Here is a 27,483-nt window from a genome sequence, read left to right on the forward strand (position 1 = left end):
CCTACCCTCAGAAATAAAACAACTGTATCAAAGCAGGATCCTCAAAGATTACACTGCACCAGTCACCGACCCCACCGCGCTCCGGTGTCCCTGGGCAGGGAGCAAACCCTGCTGGGACACAGCAGCCAGCCCTGTTCTCCTGCCTTGGGGACAGGATTCCCACCCCAGGACTCAGGGCTGCCAGGACTGACACTGCACATTGCTCTGGTGCCTGCCAGACCTGAGCAGCACAGCCCAAACACACGGGTCACTCTCCACACACTGTGGGCTGAGCAAACACTGAGCAGCAAATCTGTGCTCTCTTTATCCAGTTAAAATTGTGCCACACTGCAAAGAAAACAAGTCAGCTGCCAGAGCAGTTCCTGTAAGTACAAAAGAAACTAACTCCAAATTACTATTTCCATTATGCTGAGATGGATGCATCCTGTAATGTTTCTTTCCCACTGGTCTTGTCACAAGGGGGGTGTTTGACCAAGCAAACAAAAGCAACAGCCAGACTGTTTACTCAGTTTACTTTATTTAAAAGCACGAAGCAAACACTTAATTAGTGACAGAGGCCCAAATACAATGAAATTTTCACTTCATTTAAATACAAATATTACAGATACGGAAGAACCATCTGAGTGTATCACACATGTGTGGATCACAGTTCATCTTGCAGAGCCAACATCTTCCCCCACCTTCAACGTGGCAGTGCTGCTGCTTTGGCACTCGAACAGTTGAAGCACTCAGGAGCTCCCCCTTGAAGAGTTTCAGCTTTCTGAAAATTCCCCTTTCTCCATCCTTGCCTCGTACCGTCTTTCAGATTGTTTCCTACGGTAAACATCATCTGCAGAAAAAGATGTTTGATGTTAGAGTTTTCCCAGTGCAAGCTGGTGTTAAATTAAATGAATCCTGTCATCTCTTTTAAAACTTTTCAATCCAAACTTCTCTTGCAGATGCTGATTGACAGGCAACAGGAAATTCAAGCCAATAGAAATCCTTATTACCACTTAAAATAGCTCAGGTTCTCTCCCATATAGGCTAAAGTTCTTCCCATCAGTCCCAATGAAATATTTTTCTAGGAAAACTAAGTTTCCAATGTGAAACAGTTGTTTCTTGTCTACTTTCCCACGAGAGTGATTAAAATTACAAATGCCCTATTAGCTGAAGGGAAATCAAATTATAGGCATGAAGTCAATGCCTGAGGGCTTCCAGCCTGACTTCAGTATTTCAGTATTTTTTATATCAACAAAGCACAGGAATATTCCCATCTCCATGGTCTTTCCAGTCATTCTTCCTGCCTCCCTGCTCCCTAATACCACATACAGTTGAGCTGATCCCTTCAGTGAAGTACACAAAAATTTCTAGCAGGGTTTATTAAGGGGAGGAATGTCACATTGGAAATAACTACTTTGAGTTACAGAAACTAAATGCCATTAGCCAAGTTCTCTTGAGCTGTTTTTATACTTATTTTTTAAATTGTAGAAGTCACGTTTCAGATAATGCCAAACCTCTGTTTAAACGCTGGCAAACCTCATGAGTCTTTTTCAATCATTGCAGAATGGTTTGAGTTGAGAGGGGCCTTAAAGGTTATCCCCCTGCCATGGACAGGGACACTTTCTGCTGGACCAGCTTTCTCCAAACCGCATCCAGTCTGGGCTTGGACACTTCCAGGGGTGGGGCAGCCACAGCTTCTCTGGGCACCCTGTGCCAGGCCCTCGCAATCCTCAGGGGAAACAATTTCTCCCCTAACATCCAATCTAAATGTACCCTCTGTCAATTTTATTCAGTACTCTAAACCCAGGATTTTCGTTTGTTTCTGCCCAGTGTTTCTGCTGGGGATGCAGAGCCTGAAGCGCCCCATGCTGCCCGAGCAGGAGCAGCCGGAGCGCTCCGGGCCGGGCCGGGCTGGGCCCCGCCGAGCCCGCGCTGCTGTTGGCCGGGTGGGGCCCCCGCACTCACAGAAGGTCTCTTTGCCGATGCGGACGTTGATCATGAACCACTCCATGGCTCCGCCGAGCACAAAGAAGAAGGGCAGGAACCTGTAAAAGCCAAAGCGCCGCTCCCCGGGCACCAGCCTCAAAAGGCGCTTCAGCCTCTCACTGACCAGCATGGCCGGGCGGCACCGGCGCCTTCGCCCTTCGCGGCTGCAGGAGAGAACAGAGGGGGGCGTGGGAGAGGCGGAACGGGCCGTGCCGCAGTCACACGGTGGCCGCAGCCGCTGGCAGGCGAGGAGCGGCCCCGTCCCGGTGCAGCCCCCGCGGCCATGGCGGCCCCGCCGCCCCCTGCCCTGAGGCGGGAACGCGCAGCCAGTCAGGGCCGCGCGCGACCCCGCGCCGCTCACCTCCCGCGCGAGGGCCCCGCGCGCGCGGCCGGACGGAAGGACGCGCCGAGCTCCACGTGACCTCTCCCTCGCAGGGCCTCGCCTGATTGGGCGGGGCGGGGCGGGGGCGGGGCCTGGCGTGAGGGAGCCGTGGGGCCCCGCCCCCGGAGCCCGGCCCGGCCCCTGTGGGCGGAGCGGGGCCCCGAGCCCCGGTGATTGCCCGCCCGCCGGTGCCGCCGCGGAGCAGCTCCGGCTGTTTGCGGAGCAGCTTCGGCGGTGTGCGGCGGGGCCATGGCGGCGCTGGGTTCGGCGGCGCTGCGGAGGGGCGGCGGCGCGGCCCCCCGGCTCCTCGCCGTGGCTGTATCCTGCCAGAGCTGCCGGCACAAAGCCACCGGGGACGGAGGGCACGGGCAGCCCCGGGAACAGCACCCGGCGGCTCCCGCCAGAGTCGGCGGCCAGCCCGTCCCGGCCGAGGGCGCCGACACCAAGACCTACCTGTGGGCCAGGTACCACGAGATGAAGAAGCTGGTCTATGGTAAGGGGCTGCCACGTCCTGCCCGGGCCGGCCTTTCCGTTCTTTTTTTTTTCCTTCTCCTTTCTCCTCTTCGCATCTCGGTGCCTCTCCCCGCCCCGCAGCCCTGGGATGTGCCCGTGCTGTGCAGATGCTGGGTTGGGAGCCCTTCTCCCCGGCGATGCCATCCACATCTTCCGTGGCACGCGGCTCTCTGGGATGGTTTTATTTCATTGAAATCTGGTCTCGATCTTCCTCTCCCCATTCTGGGTTTCCTTCTGTGCAGATTCCTCTATGCAGATTCCTCCGTCTGTCTGGACTCAGAGTTGCAGGACACGCAGGGTACATGGGACTTTTCATAACTAGCCATCGTCGGCATTGTCGTGGCAAATGGTCTAAATGAAGGGCTTGTTGCCTTTTTCTCCAGTTTGCCTTGGCTGGCACACGGAATCGCGTTAGATTAGGACAAATAGATGGCGATGCTGAGTGAAGGGTGACGCGTCCAAGTCGCCACTGGCACAGGGGTGAGCCTGGAGAGCGCTGATGCTGCAGCTCCTGGGATGGGTCCTGGTGCTGAGCTCAGTTTGTGTTCCACATGTGTCACACACACCTTTTGATTGCGATTTTGCTTCTCTGACCAAGAAGTGACCTGGCTCTGTCGGGTACTTGGAAATCTTGCCAAGTGAGGCAAAAACTCAGACTGCTCACCAAGTCTGTTCGTGTGTAAAACAGGATTGTGGTCTTTTTGGCAGCAGCAGACCTCCACTGTATTAAACTCTCCTAAAAATAGCTTTAATGACAGGAGGGCAGGAAACTTTTTCCTGTTGGTTTCTTGATTCTTGGAATGCTGAAGGTAAGCACTGCAGAGAGCTAGGAAGTGAGTTTGTGCCTGCTCTTACAGAACTCTGTTAGCTTTTGTTTAGTTAAGGACAGCAGTCAGCCCTAGGCATCTGGAAGAACTTCCTCCCTGTTCTGAGATCGACAAGGTCTGTCATTCCTTCGTCCCCCATCTTCCAGTCCACTGGATTTGACATCAAATCTCGAGTCCTTCATGATGCACAAACCTAAAGGAATTGGCTGCTGATCCATTAGGTGCTCAGGCTGCTGCATTCCAGGATGGGAGCTCCTTTCCCAGCGCTGGTGAAGGCACTGCAGGATGCTGACATAGGACTGGGGTTTTGGTAATACCCTCCAAGACTGAGTGTGGTTTTAGCCCCACTGCTTGAAAGAAATTCCAATTTGCAATGCTTATATTGCTGTTTGGACCTTGCTATCCTCAGAGGCATTATTTTCTTTTCCATAATGGGATTGAAGCCATAAATGCAGATGTGTGCTAATAGGCTGTGTCACGGTCTCTTGGCAGAATGCTTGCTTTGCTACGTGAGATTGTGAAGTTTGTGTTCACATAACTCTGTTGTGATGCAAGAGATGCAGTTTTTAATTGAGGTGGAGCAGTAATCCCCAGGAGTAAATGCCAAATGAAGTCAGGTGAAGTAGCCCAAGTGTTACAGAGCAGACTCTTCACAAACCTTCAGGAAGCCATCAGATATGTTGAATAAGGCCCTTGTTTGTTCAAAGAGTATTTCCCCAAACTAAAATTTCAAGACTGTGCTGTTATTCAGATCTTGTCAGGAAGAAACAGAGTTGGTCCAAGTTTTAATTGTTGCTTTGATGACTGAACAGTTGTGCAGAATGTGGCATCACTGTCTGTTCCTTTGGGCTTGCTTTCTAACTCTGGTGTGAAGGTGAATGTCTGTACCTGGCTCCTTAGTATTGCCCAGCACCGAGTTTGGGCAGACTCCTGTGGTGCCTCCTTCTCCTTCCCCCTCTGAAGTGCCACCTTTGTGCAGTCCCTTGTCCTGTGTTGTCAGTGGCTGTCACTGGTTTGGAGCGAGTCTCTGCCAGGAGAATTCCTGGTGTGTGTTCAGCCCAGCCCTTGCTTAGCACCAGATCCATGGAGCACTGTTGCATTTCTGCACCATAAATGCTGAGTGAGTTGGACAGGGCAGGACGTGCAGGATGAGGTTCTGTGCAGTGGAGCTCAGTGGTGGTGCAGGTTTGGGGCCAGAGGAGAGGCACAAGTAGTTCTCAACTCTATAAAGACATCTGTGCTCTGCCAGGCTGGAGTGAATGGTACAAATGACAGCACAAGGAAGCTGCACAGAGAATGCCTCTGAGGTAAAACTTCCTCTCACTGTTGACTCAAGAGAAACCATTCTCTTCATTATCCCCCTGCCTATTCCAACACTGACTCTTATGACCAAATTTCATTACCTGTAAAAACTTGAGGCTAAAAATCTGAGGCACTTAGTGTGCTTTTTTTTTTTTTTCTTCTGCTAAATTCACATTAGTCAGAGGGATGGAGTTGAGCAAGACTTGCTGTTTTCTGATCTGATAAATGTCAAGGGAGGCTGATAAGCCCTCTTGGTAAGCTTTGAAGTCCTGCGCTCTAGGAAACATCAGGACAGCCAAGACAGTGATGCTTTGGCTATAAGCAAGAGTTTGTTTTTTCATCAGTGTTCCAAATCTGTGAGCAGTGGCTACACTAACTCAGCTTTCCTAGAGAACTTTACAATATCTGCAAACTTCTTGCCTCTGCATGACAAGTTTGAGAATGGCTAAATGTGAGAACAGCCAGAACTGGAAGAGTGACCGGTTATGTAAACTTCTCAGTTTTGCTTTCTTGGATAGAACCCATTTTTTCTTGTGAAGAACTCTTGTAGCATTTCTCTGGTGCCTTTGTATATTTTAAAAGTGTAATTTTGGAATGAAATTATATTTTTAATATTGCTTTTAGTTAATGTAGATTTCATTGGTGGGAAATCCCAAAATATTTAGGCATAATATAAATCCCAGGTCATTTAACACGGTTCCTCTGAAATTAAGTGGTCTTTAGATAATATTTTTCTCTTCCTATCCTATCTGCTTTGGCTGGTGGGAGTGCTTTGCAGGAAATGGCACAAAACAACACTTCAAAAGGATAAAGAAGTACTTGGAAGGGAGGAAAACTGGCAGTTTGTCTTTAGAAACTTAGTGTGAACAAGGGAAACTTTTTGATTCATGAAGAATGTGGAGGATGATGGCCATCTGCTTCTCTGTACCCTTCTTTTCCCTGCTTGTCTTATGAAGAAATTAGTGCAGATGTTTGCTGGGTTGAACTCCTGGGAGTACAAAGGGTGTGAGAGATGCGGGTGAGTTGCCTTGTTTGTGTATAATTCGTCACTAACATGCTGGATCTGAGGCGGAGAGAACAGGAGCGTTTCCTGCAGGATGCTCTTGGCACCCCGGAGCTCACAGAAGCAGGAGACGTGCTTGGCACCTCCTGCCCAGAGCGTTTTTCACGTCACAAGGGGCCAGATGGTGTCTCTAGTGTCTGCTCGCAGTTAATTACCTGCTTTTGTTTCGATCTCTGCTCTCCTGTTGGGGATTGAGGGTTATTGCTTTCTAACAATGTGGCTTATTGCCCGGGAGGAGACACCTGATTTAAGCAGCTGCCCAGGTTCTCACAGTGGGAAAATGAAGATGTTGTGTGTTTACTTTGCATTTACACCCAGGTGTAAGAGATCAAACAGGCTTTCTTGTGGTCTGCCTTTGCTGCTGAATTTCATCATGTGCCATGGACATGCAGCACTTCCCTAAAATCTGTCGGAGCTGCAAACAGGAGCCAATTGTGCAAGCAGGCAGATTCCTGGGGCTGCATCCAGTGCAAGAGCAACTTTTTCCACACCGTCCTCCCATGTGCTCACGCTGCTTCTCCCTCAGATCAGACTTCCTGGGTGAAGTGCTGAGTAGGCAGTGACTAACTGATATTGTCTGCCTTTCTAGTTAGGACACAGACAGAAAGAGTAGTTGGCATTATTCTTTTTTAATAACCAAAACTGGTCTTCAGTTTGTTTTGTGTGGTTGTTTTCTTTAATTTGTCGTATCTGTCCAGCAGTTTGTTATGGTGTCTTGGCAAAGGAGAAAAGCAAAAGCTATCATTCTTGAAAAAATGGCATCTTCATGAGCTTCTGGTGGGTGTCTGTTTGTTTTGATTTGACAATTGCCAGGAAATCTGAGACAAAGATCCCTGGCAGATTACGTGCAGAGCAGCAGCGCCCAAGCCTGCAGCCCAGGAGTTGATTAACACTAAGGATTGGTAACCACCCAGGAGGATATCTTTGAAAAACATACAAACAAAGCACCACAAAAAAGCAAACCAAACCCCCAAACAAACACAATTAAACCAAGCTTCTTGAAGCCTGCCTCAGTAACCCTGAGGCATGTTTGGACTCTGGTATTGAAACTGATCTTGTGTGTGCTCCCTGGTTGTGTCTTTTCCCTGCTGTAGTTGGAACCTGCATGGAGACTGCATGAGTTTGAGGAGATGGAGACCTGCAGCTCTGTTGAGGAGGGTGCTGCAAAAGGACATTTACACTGAGACAAACATGCATCATGACTCTCTAGACTGAACCAGAGATTTCCTCCTTCTCAGAAGAGCAGTGACTTTGAAATTACTGTAAATTCAAGATGTAGGATGATGGGGTGGACAGAGCAAGCTGCAAGTTATGATTGATGTGGAATAGGAAACACAACAAGGAGATGTGTGGTACCTGGGGAAGGGAACATAGGGAATGTTGTGTATGAGCCAGTGGGTATAAATCATTTTGGCTGGTGTGTGCATCCTTTTTCAGCCCTTAGGAGGTAAGAGAGAATATGCTGTGTGAGGGACAAAATATGAGTGGGGAAAAATGATCTGGGCTGTCAGTGGACAGCAGAGAGGCTCTGTGCCTTTGAGGCTGGCAGGGAGGAGCATTGCTTCATTCACTGGGTCTAAATGTACTTCATAAGTTGTGCTGTGGCACAGTAACTGCTTATCACAGATAGGACTGGCTTGGTAAAGCTCAGACTGCTCTCTCCTTGTTACAAAATCCTACTGCTCCCTTAGTTTTTCCTGATTTTTTGCAAAAGTTGTGGCTAGCATGTGTGGTTGAATCTAGAAGATTCTCTTTTCTTCTGTGAAAAGAGAGGTGGGGTTCAGGCAATGGTATTTTGTGATGCTCTCAGGCTATCAAAATGTCTGGTCCTCCATGCATTAGCAAAAGGGGAATGTTGGAAGAGCTTGACCTCTCTGTAGGGACACTGTAGCAGCAAGTTGGGTGCATTTGGCATAAAAAGAAAAAAGTGCTTTAATAGAAGAGGAAAGCCCTGCACATTTCCCCTGAGATATGATTAAGGTTGTGTCATCATTTTTCTTGTGAGGGAGAAAAATAACACCCAGCAAATCCCAGTGTAAGCTTAGAAAAAGGTCTTTCCACAAGTTGACTGGGGGTGAGGACAGGAAGTGGAACTCTGTTTATTTATGGTGCAAAGAGCATTTATGATGAAAGTATGAAAGTTGTGATATTCTGAATCCTATTTACATTTCCCATCTTTTAAAATCTCACTGGAAAGTACTTGGATTGCATCCTCTCTCCTAAGCCTCTTCCAGGAACTTTGCCACCAGCTGAGCCCTGACAGGGAGCTTTTGTTCCTGGTGTGTAGCCAGTAAGTCAGCCCTCCTGCCTTAACACACTGCTTTATTTTCTAGTGATTCCTTGCCACATGATCTGGTGAATTGTATTTGAAGGCCAAATGGAAATCAGTTAGGAGAGAAGGATGGGTATGTTTTGTAACAGTGATTTCTTTTCCCCCCTGCAAAAGAAACATTTAGAAATATTTGAATCTATTTCTTTGGTTACCTCTCTGAATTAGAGCTCACAAAAGAACTTCAGCCTTTTGCCTAAATTCTGTTAAAATTCCAGACAAAGTCTTTATTGGGAAGGGCTGGTATCTCTCTCTAATAATGTATTTTTTGTCCTAGACTCAGATGGAACTTGGTTTTATAGCAAGGAAGCAGTAAAGAACCAGGACAGGGGTCCTTGCTAAATGCCAAAAGTTAAGGTAGGAAAAGAAAAAATCCTACCCACTGATGCTGAGTAGGATCTGGAAAACGCCTGCTCTTTTGTCATTCAAAGAGAAAATTACCCATCTTTAAGGAGGGAGGAAATATCCCCTTCCCCTCTGTCCCCCAGTGTGGTTGTGACCAGGCAGCCCACTACAAAGAACGATTTTTATTTCCCTTTCTTGCCAGGGACACTTCCCAGGAGCGGGAAGCCTGTGGGAAGATCTGTTCCTGCCCCTCCCATTGCAGTGCAGTGAAAGCTCCCCTCTCTGCTCTGGCTCTGGGAAGGGGTCTCTATAGAGGCAGTTTAGCTGCTTGGTCACTTAACCCCATTTTCTCAGTGGTCTGGGGAGCAAAGTGTTATTCCCAAGCACCTTGAGCAGTAACTCTGCTTTGCAGTGACCGAGCTGTGCCCACAGCTGTTTATCAGAGAAAAGCAGATCACTTGCTGCTATCAGCATTGCATGCTCCAGGAGCATAACTTACTGTGGGGTATTTTTTACATGTAGGTGTTTGTACTTTGGTTTTTCCTGCCAATTAATACAAACATTTTAAAAGTCCTAATGGTATTTGCAGGATTTCTCTGTGAAGTCTGGTTGCCTCTGTGAGAAACAAAAAATGCCAGAAGACAAACCTCAAAATTTCAGATTTGGAGTAATCTAGACTTTTCCAAGAGCCTGTTTGCTTGTGCAAGTCCTAAGTGAGTGGTGTGTGTTTTTCTGGTGATTTATCACAGCTGCCTTTCATATTGAAGCCTGCAGAAACTGCAGCTGCTCGGAGATAGAAATTTGACACTTCAAAACCTCGGGTCTGCTTTGCTTCATGTAGGCCAGAGACCAGGGGGCATTGTTTTGCAGCTTCCTGACACAAAAGGTCGGTCTGGCTGTGCAGATGGTCAGAGAGCTTTATCTCCAGGTGCAGCCAGAGGTTTCACAGTGTGGTTTTTCATGGGGACGTTATTTGAGTGAGTGAACAAACGGCAGCAGCCTTCCACAGCAGCTTTGTGCTCTTTGCTGCTGCTGTGTGCCATTTCCAGCTGCTGTCAGGTCCAGAACAAAAAGTCTAAACTTCAGTGATGCTCTCAGTTTCTCTAACTTCTCCCTTTTCCCTTCTTTTAGATCTCCTTCCACCAGGAGTCTGCAATCTCCTCAACCCTGCTGCCATCTATGCTAACAATGAGATCAGCCTGGGAGATGTGGAGATCTATGGCTTTGACTATGATTACACATTAGCACAGTATTCTAATTTACTGCACTCCATGATTTTCAACACTGCCAGAGACATCCTAATAGAACAATTCAAGGTAATGAGGTGCTAAGCGTTTCCACTCAATTAAGCTTGCTGCTGTCTTTGCAATGCCCCAGACATGCTTGTGCAGGCATTGTGCACACGTGTCAATTACTTGATTTACTGAGATAAACTTAACATTTCACAATCTTTGATTGCAGAATTAATTTCCTTTGAGATTATTTAACATGATGTACGTTCCTGAGGTTTTATAAATGTGGAGTGGGAGACTTAGTGTAAAAAAGCCCAGGTCAGCTGTACTCAACTATGGAAATAATGCCTACAGGATTGCTGGTTGGAGGTGCACATGGTGGCTAAACATAAGTCATGGGCCAACACTGAAACTGTGCAGGACTTGGAATGTGCTGGTGATGGGATGATGCCTTAGAGCATGTCCCAGAACTGATGATCTGTTTGCAATGGGTGACTGCTTATGCATTTTTTCTCATCCTGCCTTTCTGTTTAGAGGGGCTCTGCAGTGCCAATCTTTGCCAAATATATGCAAAGATTACAAGAAGTGCTCTCACTGCCTCAGTGAATCTGAAGCTTTTTCACTACTGTCCCTTGCATGAGAAAAACTAGTTTGGGGTACCCTGATCCCTTTGTCTTACTCCATTCATCAACTTTCTTTGCTGAAGGGGCAAAATTAGGCAGGACTAAACGAGCTCAACAGGTGAAATGATTTTGTTGATTATCCAGTGCTTATGCTCTAATGATGTTGCTGTTTGTTTTCCCAGTATCCAGAAGGGCTTGGGAAGTATGACTACATTCCAGGGTTTGCCATACGTGGACTTCACTATGATGTACAAAAGGTAAGCTGTACAAAGTTCACTCTCCTGGGCTTTGTTTTCCTCTGTTATGTTTTTAGTGGAAATACTTTATGCCATTGCTTACAATAACATCTGCCACCAAGTGACCAGTGAGTCTGTCTGGCTGGGCTTTTCACTGCTTGGGTTCTTCCCCAAAGAAAGATGTCTGTTGTGCCAGCCTGGCCTCCAGCAGAATGGGACATTCTAGCAAAGGCCTCTGGTAAACAGCCTTGCCAATTTAAAAGTCAATTCATTCCACACGCTAATTAATAGAAAACTGAGCTTGTTTATGTGATCATTTCTGTCTTTCAGGAAATTTAGACAACAAAACTCAGTCCTGCATCTACAAGTACTTGCCAGGAGCAGAGGCATAATGTCTTTCTCTAATAATAGAAATGACTTCTCAGGAGAATGCTTTAGGAAGCCTTCCCCACCCCCCACCCCGAATAATAGGACTGCCTGGAATAAGATCCAAGCTACTTGAGATGCATACTTCTTAAGAACACAGGCAGGCAGAGTGCAGGCATTAGCTTTAACCCTTTTCAGTGCTTTGGCCCGATTCCCTGATGCCCAGTGAGGTCATGCTGGCTGCTGCAGCCAGGCAGTCAGGTGGGAGCTCAGCACAGAAAGTTGCTTCACTGGAGTAGCTTTCTTGTATGTTGAGTTTGAGTGAACTCAGGGAAGCAGGCAGTGCAGGCTGGAGTGTGTGTGCTGTCCTCCTGCAGGAGGGAAAACAGAGAATGAAGGAAAAAACTATAGAGATTTTCTGTCTTTTGTCCTAATTGTGGAGACAGCATGGCAGCAGACACTCATGCCTCTGGCCTTACAAAGCAAGAAGTAGATCTGTGGGAAACTGGAGGTTCTTTCTCTGTTTGAATCTTTGGCTGCTGTATCTGAGAAACACGGGCGAGTGGCCTGGCCAAGCAAAGCACCCTTTGAGTGAGTGGAAAGTAGAGAACCCTCTTTCCTCAGGATCAGAGTTTGCAAAAACCACAGAAATCTGGGTTATGCCTGTCTAAGTACAACTTGCAGCATATTTGCCTGCACTCCTCACAGGTTACTGGGAGCTCTGCCCACAGTGTAACAAGATGCACTGATATTGTATCCTGATGGAAGAGTTCAATGCCACTTTCCTGGTGTGAGCTGTGGAGTGATGTGGGTTTAGTGTGAGGCTGCTTTCCATCCCAAGGACTTGTGTTACAGCTTCAGAATGATGGATGGAGAAGGATGGCTCATGATTAGGGGAGTCTCTGTTAGCAGCCTGGTGTGCTCCTGAACATCTTTCCTTCAATGTCTACTGGGGAGAGCTCTGGTGTGAGGAAAATGGCTGAGTGCCACTGTGCTCTGAACTAAAACTTGCCCACTTAGTTCTGCTAAGATAAAGGTGGGGGAAAATAGATCTGTGTGCACAAAGCTCCTTTGGAATGTATGTTTTCTTGAAGGGAGACAAGAATAGAGTGTCTTGAGTCACAGAAATATTGTCCCTGTTTTTCAACTGCATCCCTGTCTACCAACTAGGGTGTAACAGACTTTGGCTCATAGAAGGATGGTCTTTTGCCAGAGAGGCCAATAAAAAGTCACAGTATGGATAAATGTGTCTATAAGTAGCTAGAGAGTAAGTGCTGTCTAAAGTGCATAGAAGTGGATGCTCATACTGAACTTTATTTTCTGAATGTCATTTGTGTGGAACTTTAAACTTGAATAAGGTTTCAGTGTATTAAAATAACTGAGTTCTAACAGTCAATATCTATCCCTTGTCACAGAGTCTCCTCATGAAGATTGATGCTTTCCATTATGTCCAGCTGGGGACTGCATATAGGTCTGTCAGTTCTAAAATCACTTTTTAAATGCTTATATATGCAAAAGTGGATTTCTACATCTCAGTGTATGTTCATGGCATATGTTGTTCTGCTTCTTTCCTGAGCAGAGCACAGTCTTGTCTGGCTCATCCTGTTTGCTCTTGCTTCAAATGCTTACCTGGCATATAATTGCAAGGAGTTATTTTTTCTCAAGCATTTCAAGCCAGGTGTGGGTGGGAAGACCTGGAGCTTTTTGTAATGGTTAATAGCACATCTGGTCACGTACACTGCCTGGTGTTTCAGCTGCAGCTACAGCATGGCTGGGTTAACACCTGAGAGCAAACAGAGCCCATAGGGAAGGGCTCTTCTGTATGTGCTTCACACATGGGCCTGTCTTTTTCAGGCAGGAGTTTGTCCCAGCAGTGCTCTGCTGAGCCTTGCAGACTGATCTGGATGTGCAAATTACATCTTAAAGCAACATAGACATGCCAATAAATTAATAATGCATCAGAATCTGGGCTCACTTTAAGTCCCAGATTGTCCTATTTTTCCTTTAGTTCTCCAAAAAGAGATGGGTATGCTTTGGAATAAGTGGCTGAAACAGTGCAGAGCAAATTTTTCTCCTACAAGTTGTGAGACTGGAGACTGAGAAAACACCTTGCTCCAAAGAGGAGTGGAGTTGGTGTGTAAGAAGTAGTAATTTATAAATATCAATAGCAAATCTCCTGTAGTAATTTATAAATATCAATAGCAAATCTCCTGTAAATCGTATGTTGTATTTCCTGAGCATGGAACCCAATGTGTTTTTTTCCTTGATCTCTGCCCTTTTGCTGTTACGCTTTAGTTACAGTAAACACTCTAAGAATATTAAGAAGGGAGTTTCATAAGCAGAGACAATTGGCTTCTTTGAGTGCCAGCTTGGGGGGTGAGGGGACCAGGGGTTTGTACTGCTTCATATTTTACTTCCACTTCATAAAGAGATTTTTAGTGAAAACACATTTTAATTTTTCTTTTCTCTAGTGTCCTTTGGTAACTATCTTTTTTGGGGTGTCCTTCTAAACTTTCCTTTGCTTTTGTGCACAACTGAGGCAACATTTAACTTCTTAGATGCTGTGTCATAACTGAGTAGAAAAGGAGAAAGGGAAAGTTGCTGACTGCTTGAGCAAAGAGTCATCAAAATTGTGCAAGAGGCAAGACCTGCAGCAGTCAGATAACCTGATGTTATGAACTACACAGATCAGCCATACTCCTGGTTTTGGTGTTTTTGAGAAAAACAGCCTTCTCTGTTGAATGGTTTTAGTCAAGATCTTGTTCTGTGTAGGAAAACTGAATAAGGAAACCCTGTTTTCAGGAAGCTTTTTCCTACACCCTTTCATTAAACGTGCTGTATCTCATGGAAGCAACATCTCCAAAGCAAGTTAGTTTACCCAGTGCTGCCCAAGTCAGGTCGTGGGGCTGATTTGGTGGGGCAGTCCTGTCAGCAGATTGACAGCAGGCAGAGAGAAGCCTCTGGCTGGACTCTGCTGGAATGTGGATAAAGCCCCTCAATTAACTTGTAGGAGCAAAAGAGGTATCTGAGGAATGTCTTGGGAAAGATTTTATGTGAATCTTTAGAGCTGTTGGCCTCTCTGCCGGTCTCTTTTGAGCAGGAGGAATTTTTGAGTTTTAGGAAAGAACCTGTTTGCCTGTTCTGTTTTTCTCTACTGTTTGTAGCACTGCACAGACAGTGATTATTGACAAACTGCATTGTTTTGTGTCTAGAGGGCTCAAACCGGTGCCTGATGAAGAGGTGATCGAACTCTACGGTGGTACACAGCACATCCCCCTGTACCAGATGAGTGACTTCTATGGCAAGGTATTGTAAGCCCCCGAAGCTCTTTGAACAGCTTGGAACACAGAGGCAATTGTATGCACATGTAAATGACTGCAGCCTCCCTTGGAAAGGCTGGTCCCCAGTGAGCTGCAGTGTGTGTTTTTGTTCTAGTGGGAATATGCCCCAGAGGTTATTTAGCAGTTTAGCATCTGAAAGACATCTGCAAAGCATTTTTAAATACCAGGGCTATTGGCCTAGAGCTGAATGGCTTTGAAGACTGATAGGGAGATGTTCCTTGGCCAAATCTAGCTCCCAAGCTACCCCAGCAGCCTGAAGTGCCGTGTTTGCAGTGAGCTGTTGGGGAGGAGGTCTTGCAGTGCCTTTCTCTCTTTGGTTTTGGGTAGGATGTTTTTCCCTTCATGTTAAGGATCTCCTTCCACACTCCTTCAGAACTGCTTAGGGGATATTATTTATAGGGTTGTGGTCCATGAGTATAGGGATAGTAAAATACTGACATTCTGTCTGTAGGGGCTGTAAAAATCCTCTGGTTGCCTGAACCTAGAGGAAGTTAGGAGAGGTTTTTCTTCCTTGAGTGTCTCATGTGGCACAGTGGCCAAGCAGGATCTTTCACATCCCTTCTCCCAGAGCTGCTTTGTTTCTTGTCTCAGTTCTGGTGCCTTAGGGGAAGCTGCAAGGAGAAGGGCACACTTCCTCTGTAATACCCCTGTGAGTCTGCTCTGTGAAGTCTCCAGCAAGGTCACTGCTTGATTTTTCTCTTTCTCTCTTGGGAACAATTAATCTGAGTGGTTGCTTTCTGGATAAGCATATACTCTGTTTATAGCTCAATGATGTTTCCAGCTTTGAAATAGGACATTTTTGTTTAGAATTTGATCTGTCTGTAAACTGCCCTCGACTGGCCTCCTCCTGTGCAACTCTCCTCACTCCTGCCAGACTTGAGCTGATTTCATCTTTCTTTTTAAGTAATTGTAAACATGAAACCTCCTTCAAGTTGTGGCTTTCTGTAGGACCAGGTGCTTATACTGAGGTGCCTTTCTGTGATTTGTATGTACCAGGTGCTTTCTTCTTTCCTGTAGTTGGAATTGAAAAATTTGGCTACAGAAGCAGAGATATCAGCTTAGTCTTTGTGAAGAGGTGAATCTTCTCTCCTAGTAATGTAATAGACTCCATGAGCTAATAGGTGCATCCCAAAGAGAACAAAAGTATTTACAATTAATAGCATTTGCATTCAGCAATGTCTGCTCAACCTGTGCCACTGAGTGGGGCATGTTTTCCTACATTAGTGAGAAAGATGGAAGAAGGGTTAAGATGACTGCTGTGTGAACGGGTGCAGTGAACTGGTGAGGAGTGAGCCTTTAGCAGGGGTCTTTGATTTGTTCTCCTCAGCCTGTCATGCTGATGTTGCTGATGAGCAGCAGAAGAGTTGCTAACAGGTTACAAGAGAAGTGGGACTGATATGGCTGAAGTGTGTAAACACTTAAGTATTTACTTAAATACTTCAATAAATCCCTTAAGTGTTTTCCTGGATCTCTCTTAGCAGGAGTGTGTGGCCAGCTGCCAGCATCCCAATACCTGCAGTAGGAGGGCACAGATCTTTCCCAAGGTTCAACACTGCAGCTGGTGTGGCTTTACATGTGATGGCCTATAATGAAGGTGGAGATCTCAAGGGAGTTGTAGAAAAAGCACATGTAACATTCTGAAAGCACAGTCCAGTTTTTGTCACAACTCCTGTCACTATGTCTGCCTAAGGAAGTCAAGGCCGTTAAAGGGAATTGGGAGGGGTTGGACTTGCCCTGTAGAAAAATGCCACAAGGCACAAAAATGAAATCAGAGTTGACAAGGTAAATCTTTGCTGTTAACACTGAACATTTACCTGTCTGCTCTGTGCTTCAGGTATTGAGAGGTAGGACAGGTCATTGCTCTGCTGCACTCTGCTAAATCCCACACCTAGTTATTTCAGTAGGAACTGCCTGGCTTTGTCCCTCTTGCTTCTTTCCCAGAATCTCTGAACAGGAAAATAAGGTGGAGGCTGTTTACAGAAACTTTGGGTTTGCTATGGGAGAAAAATTCCCTTAGCAACCAGACATCAAAATGGACAGAAGTGTTGGAAGGAGTCAGTGAGTGTCCTAAGCAGCACCACCATGTGTGGTATGACACACAGGCACTGACAAATGGCTTGTTGGAGTGATTCTTACATTGCCTTGTGAAATCTCACTGGAACCTGGTTTGAGCAGCTTGGTGCCCTGTGTAGCCTGGTTAATATGAGCAATGTGGCATCTTCAGCAAGGCCATTTTCTGCTGATATAGCAGAGCATTGTCTGTTGGCACCTGTATTAATGCCAAGAGTCCAGGTGGGAAGCAGAGGTTGAAATAAAAATATCTGGGACCAACTCCCTGCTTCCTCCATCTTCACCATATGGTATTAATGATGCTGGGTTTGTAAAGATTTATGTGAAGGAGACACCTCTCTCTCTTCAACGTTGGTGTTTGGGTTGAGAAGAAGAGAGAGCTGCTTGCTGAGTGACTGGGATTTCCCACACTAGTGTTTTTCTTTTTATTAGCCTGGAATATATTTCAGATGATGCTGGGTGATACAAATTTGTTTGTTGGCTTTACTGTTTTTTCCCCAGTATTTTTGGTCTAATGCCTCCTTTTCATTTTTTTGCTTTCCAGGGTCCATCACTTAAGCAGTTTATGGACATTTTTTCTCTTCCTGAAATGACACTGCTCTCTTCAGTCATTGATTACTTCATCACTCATGGCATTGAGTTTGACCAGGTGCATCTCTACAAAGACATATCTGTAAGTGAAATGTCAACTGCCCCACAGCTCACACCACATCAGAACTGCAAGTTCTGCAGCAGCCAAACCCAAGGGGTTTGCAGTGGCCAGCCTGATATGACAGCTCTGTTGTCCCTTTAGATCAAAGCCTTACCAGGGAATATTCAAAGCTGTGTTTTCAGAACATGTTTGGGCTCTGTCTGTACTACAGAGCTGGTGGTTCTGGTGTATCTTGTGTAGGAGTGCCTAGGCTGCTTAGGCTGAAGGTCCCTCCATGGGAAATATCACAAAGCTTCTGTAAATGTTTTCTGGTTCTGCAGACTTTAAATTGTTTTCCTTAATATCTCATTTGTCAAAGAGAAAAGCTGTGTACCAAACAGTTTGCTTTATACAGTGATGTAAAACACCTGTCCTGGCTTGCTCTGAGAATCCTGCACCCCTTGCAGCTGCAGAGTAGTTTGATCCTTTGGGTGGCTGTAGTCTGATCCAGTGGTGACTGTAGCTTTCATGTGTCATTTACTCCAAGGTGTTAAGTGGCACTTGAAAGGGCTCTGTGGGATTATCAGCTTTGTTGGGGCTGTTTGACTTCTCAGTTAATGCTGTAGACAAGATGTAAGTACTTGAGATGGCTGCTCTGGTGACTTATGCTGACAGACAACACATTTTCCTTATTGCACTCCTTTTTCCATGGAGAAGGGTTTTGATTGGTGCCTTGTGGGAATCTTAGGTTCCCCCACTGGCTGTTCAGTTCTGGGAGGGACATGGGGCTCCAAGGGGAAATGGGGCTGTGCTGCTGCCTTGTGATAAGGATCCACCTGTCAGCTGTGTGTCCTGACCTTCTGTTGGTGCTTGATAGGAACCTGCCAGCCCATTTCCCACAAGACCTTAACATGTTTCAGGGGTATTGGGTGTTGGTTTTTCTCTTGGGGTGAGGAAAATGTGAAGAGGGGATACAGCTGACTCCTGAGGCCTTTTGTGAAGAGTATCTTCTGAGAGATCAAAGTATCTTCTTTGAGATCAAATGGATGTGTTCCTAATTGAAATCTTGAGAGCAGGGGGATGGTTGCCACAGCTGATACATGTCTAATGCTGGGCAACTGGTGGGGTCCAGCCCTCAGACTCCTGAGTGCTAATCCTGGCTTTCTCCTTTTGGAGGAGAATGTGGTCATCCCTGAGGAACAACTAAAGTAGGCAAAGAAGAGAGCTAAGGCAGAAAATCTGTGGCAATGCCTGAAATCTATATTGAAACTAGGGACCATCATATGCTCTCACCAGAAGAGTTCTTGCTTTTTTCCTGTACAATGAGGATAAACAAACATTTTTGCAAAACTTATCCCTTTGCAGTACCCAAGTTCAAGTGCAAAGAAATGCTTTGTGAACAGGAGCACAGAGATCCTCCTGTGCCTGCAGAGGATTCATAGCCCAGCTGTGAGGAGAGCACTGGCTTAGCCTGACACCCTGCTGTAACTCCTGGTGGTACTGCTGATGCAGCCTGTGTGCTTGGGAGCAGGCTAAGTGCTACAGGCACTGCACTGAGTCAAAAGGGCAGACCTTGGGGTATGGTAAAGGCTGAAGCTGACATGTAATTAAAGTAGTCCTGTCACACCAGTTTGGTCACTTCATATTTGAGAGTAACAATGTACAGGTTACCCTGCTTCCCCTTGGAGGCATTTTTTTGATGCCTACCAAGGCTCCAAGATTTTACCTGCAGAAACATTATAGTTTTCCTTTTTCTTTTCTTCTTTTGTTTTTTGGATGAATTTAGGGAAAGAGCACACTGAAATTTTTCTTCTCTGCAAAGGTAGCTTTGACACAAGTCCAAAGTTCTGCTTACTTTTAGTGACAGTGCTAGCTAAGAGAAAGCTGTTTTCTTGTCAGAGGTCCTGCCCTCTTTTCAGATTCCTTCCAATAAGGCAATGAGATGTGACCTCTGCCTTTTTGCCCTTCAAATCCACAGGGTTTCAAAGAAGCTCTTAAAACTCCATTTTGAAGTGGTTATGCCTCCACCTTCATCATCCCCTTTTAAGTTGTAAATTGTGGTTCTCTCCACAATGCTCTGAAGGAAATTTTTTTGGGGTCATGAGGAGGTTTTCCCAGCACTGCCATGAGAGCAGTTGACTGTGTGGCAAGTATCACTGTAGTGATGTCAGTGGTGAGTGTGGGACTCAGTCTGAAAGGGCAGCTCCTGAAGGGGCACACACAGTGTAATAGGAATTTAAGGGTCCTGGGGAAAGGCAGCAATTGTTTACCTGTGAGAATTGTCAGGGGTGAAAACGGTGCTGTTCAAACAAGCATGTGCAAGCACTGCAAACTGTGTGGCTGCTCTGGAAATGGTTTTTTGGGTCTGGCATATCTTGCTGGATGGAGCCTTGTGCAGAATCTCAGTTGGGTGTGTCTAAAGCTGTGCTACATCTTGGCTTCTGGCCTGGAAAATAGAGGATATTTGGATGCCCTTGACAACATCTGTTTTAACTTGCCTCCCTCCCAGCTGTGTTTTGTGCCAGCCTGCTAGTGGGAGGTTCTGCTCTGCCTGTGCACACTGTCACCCAGGGCTAGGAGCTGTGGCCCTCTTGGCTTGTGGGGAGCACTTGGGATCACAGGTGCTCTCCTCTGCTGCTGTTCACCCTGTCCTCACTCCTGTCCTTTGGGTCATACCTGGCAGAGCTCCCACAGGCACAGGGGGAAGAAAAGCCACCTGGTGTCTGAGACAGTGCAGTGTTGGGACAGTAAAGGGCTCTGCAGTGGCACAGTCCTTATTGCCTTGGAACAAGTGGGGTAACATGTGCTCATTTCCAAGAGCAGGGAGGAACTTGTGCTTCCACAGATAAGTTTTGAGGTTTTCCCTCTTACACTGCATCAGCTGAGCCAGCCATCCTGTTCTTCTTTAGGTATCTTGGTGAACCTTGCTGGGCAGGCTCTGCTGCTTTGCAGTGATGGAGCTTTTGTTCATTCAGCAAGGTGGGGATGTGTCATTACTGCCTTGGTCCTAGTGGTGGCAGTAGGTTTGCATGCTGGGAAACAGGAATGCCATGTTGTAAAACTGAAACATTTCCCCCCCTGCTCTTTTCTTTAGGATGCAATTAGAGATGTTCATGTGAAAGGAGTGATGTACAAATGGATTGAAAAAGATATGGGTGAGTTAAATAGAGCTCGGGTGCCAAATTCACTTGTCACTTCCTCAGTCTTTCTCTTTAGGTAGAACTGATGGGGATGAGGAAGGCCACTTTGTCACCATGGTGGTTCATTGCCTGCCTGCCTGAGGTGGATCTAACTCAGACCTTTTGCATATATAGTGGTATAGGGGCTAGGTTGGGTTGGGTTTATAGAAATGTGGTCATGACTTATGCCAAAGTGCTCTGATGGATGCTGTGTGTTTCATTCTGATACAGAGCAGTACATCCTGCACGGGGATGAAATCTATGCCGTGCTAAACCGCCTGGTGAACCACAAGAAGAAGCTGTTCCTCATCACAAACAGTCCCTTTAGCTTTGTGTGAGTACCATTACTGCTCATCAGTGGGTCACCATTGCACAGCAAGAGCTGTGCAGGGCACTCCCTCCTCTGAGCACCTGGAATTTGTATGGGACAGGGTTTTGTAGCAGTAGTCATGGAGCTCTCTGGGAACTGTTTGTGGTGAATGTTGCACCCAAGTGAGCATTGATCTCGCTTTTTGGAGAAGTTACAGGGCTGTGGCTGGCCACAACATTAGAGAGCTGACACTGCCTCTAGCAGTGTTTGATGTATCACAGACTTCCCTGGGCTTCCAGTGGTGCAGAAGAAAGTGTGTGACAGCTTGAAACAAAGCACAGCATCAATGCTTCATACAATGAGACAGCCTCGGGGGGTTCACAAATCTGTTTTCTTCTCTGTTACTGAAATAAGAGTGAATTTAGGGCATACTGTTATAAAGATGCAGTGTTGGGTGAAAAAAAGAGTACTGGATCTGTTCATTTTTCTGTTCCTTTGCCCCTAGGGACAAAGGAATGAAGCACATGGTTGGCAAGAACTGGCGGGACTTATTCGACATGGTCATCGTGCAGGCGGACAAGCCCAACTTCTTCACAGACCGGCGCAAGTACGTGTGCAGGGCAGCCCTGCCTGGCCTGGGCCCCCTCCCTGCAGGGAGCTGCTCCTCTGGCCTGCCAGAAAGCACTGGCTTGCTAAGCATAGTCTGCCTCCAGGAGGTATTCAGCCTTCTCTCAGGTACTCTCTGAGGAGGCCAGAATTGACCAGTCTGGGAGTAAGTGGATAGAATGTGTAGAGCCAAGCAGAAAACGTGTTTCTAAAATTGGCATGAGAGATGGCCATTTCTTGTCCTGAGAATGTGACAAAATCTTTCCTTTTCCTCTTCCCCACAGCAAGTTTCTGTGTGGTTTGTTTTTAGAGGTTTTTTGGGATCTTGTTTGTATTGGATACATGTTTGGGAACTGGCAGTTCTGGAAGCCTTTGTATGTGGCAGCTGAGTTTTGTGGTCAGTTAGGAGCTGCCAATAGACAGGCTGCTGTCCTTACTTTGCTCTTTGGCTTCTTTGCTTTGGGTACTTGTGTCTGCTTAGTTAGGGGATTGGTCTGTTCTTTCCTTTGTATGTATTTTCCTCCCTCACTACCCAGACCATTGGCATATGCTGGAGTAAACCTATGGAATGGCTTTATAAGCAGTGCTGGCCTGGTAAAGGCTTTTTTCATGGGCTGCAGGTGACGTGCTTTACAAGCACAGCTTGGAGCTATGATGATCTGCCCTCTTAGAAATAAAACCTATGGCTGCCTGGTGCCTTAGATCCCCTCATGGAGTGGAGAATGTCATGGCAAGCCCTCAGGAAAAACAAGAGACAGCTCAGTTCACCTGGTGAACTCAGCATGGGGACTGCTTTCCATTCTCTCTGCAGACTTGCTTTATCCTATTATTATTCCATGGTCCTATTATTCCATGGTCTCTGTTGGGCTGGGGCATAGCCAGGTTGGAAGAGCACACAAAGTGTTTCATGGCAAAGCCTTCTTGGCCTTGGCATTTCAGAAGGAGTTATTATGGATATTTTCTTCCTCTCTGTATGTGAAAGCAAGAAGAATTGTTAGGGATTTTGACCAGAAATGGTTACAGTCAATGGAAGCATTTTGGAAAGGTATTTCCCTTTCATACTTTTTCTTCCCCTGAGAAAACAGTGCAGAAGGCACAGAAGGTCACTTAGAACTCATATAGAGCTTTTATTTTAAGTTGTTACATAGGTAAACAAGTTTTGTGATTCAAATGTTCTGGTTGCTGGGTAACAATCACCAAAAATCAAAAGAAGTTGACATCTCCCCCCATTTTTTCCCAGACCTTTTAGAAAACTGGATGATAAAGGTTCACTGCAGTGGGACAAAATAAACCAGCTGGAGAAGGGAAAGATCTACAAAGAGGTAAAGTGAATGGGTGCAAGCAGGAGTCTGAAAGGGTGGGGACTTATAGCACCCCTGCAGTTTTGGAAATCACTGGAAAAACAGGACAATCTGCTTGGTCAGGGTGAGGGGAAATGATGGGTTCTGCTGTAGGACACTTGTTTGTGGTTGGTGTTTGAAAGGTAGAATGCAGAAGTCCTTGAGCACCTGTGTAGGTAGAGAGTGTTTGTAAGAAGACACTCTCTGGGCTGTGCTGGCTGTGGGCAGTGGGAAGTGCCCTGTCCCCAGGAGCTCTCACTGGCCTGGTAGGACATTGTCCCCCAGAATGCCTCCAGCATGGGCTTGACACTAGGGAAGGACAGGGACAAGTGGGAAGAGGCAGAGCAGGGCCAGGTAACTTAAGGTGTGGGGTACTTGCTTTTCTGCCCAGGGGAACCTGTGCTGAGTTACCTCTGCCAGGCTGGGTTGTCCCTGCTGCTGCCCTGCTTGTGTGAGATGGGGTGGTAGGGAAGCATCCCCTGGATCAGTGGGAGGGGCCAGTGAATGTCCCCTGCCCCTGTGTACAATGAAACCTTCACCCTCGGAGCTCTGCTCTGACATGGTCCAGCATGGCCAGCTGGGCACTCTTCCCTCAGCTCTGCTGATTGGCCTGGCCCTGAAACTCTTGTCCTGGAGGGGCTCCCAAGAGTGTGGTAGTTGAGGCTAAAAAGGCACAAGTCTCTGAAACCTGTTGTGCATGCAAAGACCTTCCACACCTCACTCCAGATTGTTCTCCATAAAGTTGGAAAAGGTAGACTTGTGTAGAATAAAGAAATAAGGAATAAAGAAACAAGGGTGATCCAATAGGGTACAAAGCATCAAAGAGACTACAAAGCCTGGCTCCTGACTCTCCCCTTCTGGAAGGACCAGCATGTCCAAAGATGAGCTGCAGCTCTGGTGAGCTTGCTGCCCTGGCTGTTGTCCTTGCAGCTGGTCTGTCCCCTGAGACAAGTTGCCTCTGGCTTTAGGACGGTTTGTTCTTGGTTATTTGAGCTGTCCAATCCCACGGGAAGAAACTGTTAGTGAGATTTCAGTCAATTAGCTGGGACCTGACCCCTTGGAGCAGAGTAGGTCATGTCCTTGAGTAGTGCTGTTGGGAAACCTCTGTCTGGTGGGTCTGCCAAAGTGCTGGGCTGGTGTCCCATCCTCTGCCAAGAGCTCTGAGCTGGGAACATGCAAGCAGAGCTCATTCCCAGTGGGTTAGCAGCTCCCTCAGGAGAAAGGGCACACCTCACCCATGCAGTTCATTGCTGCATTAAATCCTGCCCTTGACCCACCTACCTCTTGTGGCCACAGGTTGCTCACCCAAGTGAATGGTGCACTGAGAAAGGAAAATATGAGGGAGGAAGGTGGGCTGGGTAGGATTTTGAGCTCCTGTCCAGTTCTTCCCCACTGTCATGTTTATCTGACTGCATTAAGGTTGTTGCTAGCTGTGGTTCTTAGGGTGTACTAGAGTGTGTATCCTGGTTGTAGCCCACCCTGTCTCCAGGATTTTTGGTTCCTTGGAGTGTCACAATATGCTTCTTTCTGACAAGTGTTACTGGCCACGGACTTAGCTGTGCAGGGGATGTTGCCAGAGGCCTCTGAGCTGTTCCTGTCTCCTGAAGCAGGGCTGGATGGTAGTTTTTTCCTGTGGGTATCCCATGAATGGGACCTCAGGGATTGGTGTTTTTCCCTAGGGACTAGGAAGTTGAAGTGATGCCCTCTAGTCCCTTCTGTTCCAACAGATGTGTGTGTTTTCTGTACATGCCAAGTTTGTACTCCCTTCCCTCTGCAGATATGTGATCTTGGGGGAAAGGAGGGCAGGACTTGGAGATGTCAGAACAGGTCTGTGGCTCCATGGAGCTCCAAGCACAAGTTTCCTGGCTGTTGAGTCCATTGCTGTTTGAGGTGACTGGAGCACAGCAAGAGGACTCTGCTCCTTGCAAGCCTGTGCTCCATTTCCTTCTCTGCCAGTGGCTTCTGAGCAGGCCTCATGTGAGCAGCAGCAACATTGTGTCCAAGAAGTGCAGAGGCTGCCTGGTCCTGTTTCTGTGCTGTTAAGGGAAGTCAGCTCAGCTCCAGGGATGCTGCAGGAACAGCAGGCCCAGCACCCTGGTCCTGGGCAGCCTTAGCTGTGCATTCAGCAAGCTGCCAGTGGCTGCTGGGGGGCTGCCTTGTGTTTGGGGCTTTCTGGCCAGGCTGCTGCTGGTGGCTGGGGGTGCTGCTCCCTCCTGCCACTGGAGACTGGCCAGAGGGATTGCTGCTGAGTGCCTCATAGGTTCACACTGGCTGCTTGTGCTGGTCTGCTGGCATTGATGGGGCCATTTCCTTTCCTAGTGGGTTTTGTTTTCATGACTCACGTGCAAAACTTGTGTGGAGATGGAAGGGTAGTCTCTGAAGTGCCTTCTGTGCATGTGTGGATGTTTGGAAAGCCTTGAAAGCTGCTTGGTGCTGTGCTTTAGCTGGTGCTTTGGGGTTTGGTTTGTTTTACTCAGCTGTGAATCTGTGCAAGCTGCCTGGCTCTTTGGCTTGGTTAAACAATTCCTGTGGACATGTGGGTGTTGTTAATCTTTGGGATTGGGATGGTGGTCAGGGATGTAGAACAGCTCCTGACACCAGAAGCCTTGCCTGGCAGTGCTCACCTTCCCTCTAGTGCACCCTGTGATGTGAAATCCTTCTCACCTGAGACCAACAACTTCTAAACCAGGGGTTCTTTCTGCCCATCCTCAGGCTTTTCTAATTTAGGCATTTCTTGGCCTCTAAACTGCCTCCTTTTGTTGCCTTTTTAGACCGTGTTGTCTTCTTAACTTGCTGTGCCCTAGACCACAGAACTTGCCCTGAATTCCCTGTTTGCAAAAACTCTTTGGAAGAGTTTGTGCCTTTTTTAAGGCTAGAGAAAAAGCTGAGGGATGTACAGGGAGTTGTCACATGGGAAGAAAGTGAAGTGAGGTGGGGAAGGACAGAAAGCTCTGGGTGTAGATGGTGGGGCAGCACATGGGGTTGACACCCCATGTGAGTGCTCACACCTACCTGTGGTAAGGTGGCCTGTACCCACGTTTCACTCTGTGCTCCTGTCACTTGCAGGGCAACCTCTTTGATTTCCTGAGGCTGACGGGCTGGCGTGGATCCAAAGTGCTCTACTTTGGGGACCATCTGTACAGTGACCTTGCGGTGAGTGAAATGTCCATGCCCTCCAGTGGGGTGGGAGCAATCCCACGTGGCTGCTGGGGCTGGAGATAAGGCAGGGCCTGCTCTGAGTGCTCAGGGCTGTGCTGGGTGTCCTCCCCACAACAGGACACACAGGCTTCCCCACTGCTGTCAGACAGAGGCAAGCACTGGAGAAAAGGCTCCTGAAGTACCTTCTGTGGGTAAAGTGTGAATTTGAGAGCAGTTTGTATTGATCCCACCTTTTTAGGTGCTTCATGCAACTGATTCTAGTGACCAGGAAATGGTTGTTATTGGCACAGGCCATGGATGGCTGTCCCCTGAGAATGAGAAATGGGAACAAACCCACTCTTCTAGGAACCAGGGTTGTGTTTGGCTTTCAGTCTTTATGTTGAATCCTTGGTTGTTTTTTCACCCTGACCTCCAGGACCTCATGCTGCGTCATGGCTGGAGGACTGGAGCCATCGTTCCTGAACTGGAGACCGAGATCCGGATCATAAACACGGAGCAGTACATGCACTCCCTGACCTGGCAGCAGGCTCTGACAGGGCTGCTGGAGAGAATGCAGGTAGACAGCTCCTGGCTGAGCAGGACAGGTTATATGCTGCCTTCTGAGCCTGAATTTTGGGTTTAGCATGGGGATGAGGAGATGTACCATCTTGCCTGGTTCTCAAAAATATCTCATCCTCCTCCTGGTGCAGTGGGCTCTGGGTTTGTGAGTTACAGTGGAAATTGCAGGGAGCTGAGGTATGGCCTGCAGGACTGATGGATGTGTGATGCTTTCTACTGTTGTCTTTGCAGATGTATCAGGATGCAGAGTCTAAGCAAGTATTGCTGGAGTGGATGAAGGAACGGCAGGAGATCAGGTGAGCATTTTCCCCCCTCACTTGTGATGTCTCTTGGGGGCTCCCAGGCCCTGTTTTGTAACCTGCTTTGAGGACAATGCTGCAGCTGCTGGACTCTGGTCCTGCCTGGTGTCACTTGCCTCTGGGTGGGGGCCATGCAGCAGTGCAGTGCTGCAGCCTGGGAGGTTGGACTGGTTTGAAGGCAGGATGGGAAAGGGGAATGCTGGGAGGGGCTGGTGGGCTGTCTGCTACTGCAGCTCCCACAGCTCCTGCCACTGCCCATATCAGGTGGAGTAAGAGTGCACTGAATATTCATCAGTGTCACTGCTCAGGGACTGGCCTGGACTGACCTGCCCCACAGCCTCGGGAGGGGTACTTGGGGTGATCCCCTGATGCCCAGGGAGTGGAGTGGCCGCGGGCTAAGGGAGTGGGAAGAATCTGTGACCACAGTTTTAGCTACAGAGCACCATCTCTTTCTTCTCAGGTCTCTGACGAAGAACCTGTTCAACCCCCAGTTTGGAAGCATCTTCCGCACCTTCCACAACCCCACGTACTTCTCCCGCCGGCTGGTGCGCTTCTCTGATATCTACATGGCTTCCATCAGCTGCCTGCTCAACTATGACGTGAATTTCACCTTCTACCCCCGGCGCACCCCTCTGCAGCACGAGGCGCCGCTCTGGATGGACCAGCTCTGCACGGGCTGCATGAAAACCCCCTTCCTGGAGGAGATGGTGCACATCCGGTGAAGGGCAGGTACTGCAGGCAGCAGCAGCGGGGCCGGCCCCGGGCCGGCAGCACCTCTGTCTACCACTAAAGGGCGTTTGACACTTG

At 47.5% G+C, this 27,483-nt stretch overlaps 2 protein-coding genes across 2 annotated transcripts; one reads left to right on the top strand and one right to left on the bottom strand.

Annotated features, from left to right (window-relative positions):
* Positions 1 to 495: 495 nt before the first annotated feature.
* UQCC5 (ubiquinol-cytochrome c reductase complex assembly factor 5) lies at positions 496 to 2,598 on the bottom strand. Its single transcript, XM_054639827.2, has 3 exons — positions 2,327 to 2,598; positions 1,945 to 2,129; positions 496 to 829 (listed from the first exon to the last, which is right to left on the bottom strand). Exons 1-3 carry the CDS (start codon positions 2,596 to 2,598, stop codon positions 753 to 755), a joined length of 534 nt encoding a protein of 177 aa, XP_054495802.2. The 3' UTR covers positions 496 to 752.
* NT5DC2 (5'-nucleotidase domain containing 2) lies at positions 2,597 to 27,483 on the top strand. Its single transcript, XM_054639821.2, has 14 exons — positions 2,597 to 2,840; positions 9,858 to 10,042; positions 10,764 to 10,838; positions 12,599 to 12,654; positions 14,396 to 14,489; positions 17,139 to 17,267; positions 20,320 to 20,380; positions 20,636 to 20,738; positions 21,220 to 21,321; positions 22,561 to 22,642; positions 25,727 to 25,813; positions 26,235 to 26,375; positions 26,609 to 26,673; positions 27,137 to 27,483. The coding sequence occupies exons 1-14, from the start codon at positions 2,597 to 2,599 to the stop codon at positions 27,396 to 27,398; spliced, it is 1,686 nt and encodes a 561-aa protein (XP_054495796.1). The 3' UTR covers positions 27,399 to 27,483.

Source organism: Agelaius phoeniceus, chromosome 11 (assembly GCF_051311805.1).
Source record: "Agelaius phoeniceus isolate bAgePho1 chromosome 11, bAgePho1.hap1, whole genome shotgun sequence".
In the NCBI taxonomy this organism is placed as follows: domain Eukaryota; kingdom Metazoa; phylum Chordata; class Aves; order Passeriformes; family Icteridae; genus Agelaius; species Agelaius phoeniceus.

Excerpts from the sequence above, each read along its gene's own strand:
- NT5DC2 (XM_054639821.2), top strand. The coding sequence starts at position 2,597 with ATGGCGGCGCTGGGTTCGGCGGCGCTGCGGAGGGGCGGCGGCGCGGCC. Across the intron at positions 14,490-17,138 it reads TGAGTGACTTCTATGGCAAG|GGTCCATCACTTAAGCAGTT; the intron begins GTATTGTAAGCC and ends TTTGCTTTCCAG. Across the intron at positions 20,381-20,635 it reads ATGGATTGAAAAAGATATGG|AGCAGTACATCCTGCACGGG; the intron begins GTGAGTTAAATA and ends ATTCTGATACAG.
- UQCC5 (XM_054639827.2), bottom strand. The coding sequence starts at position 2,598 with ATGGCCCCGCCGCACACCGCCGAAGCTGCTCCGCAAACAGCCGGAGCT. Across the intron at positions 2,130-2,326 it reads GCGGGGCCCTCGCGCGGGAG|CCGCGAAGGGCGAAGGCGCC; the intron begins GTGAGCGGCGCG and ends TCTCTCCTGCAG. Across the intron at positions 830-1,944 it reads CATCGGCAAAGAGACCTTCT|ATGATGTTTACCGTAGGAAA; the intron begins GTGAGTGCGGGG and ends CTTTTTCTGCAG.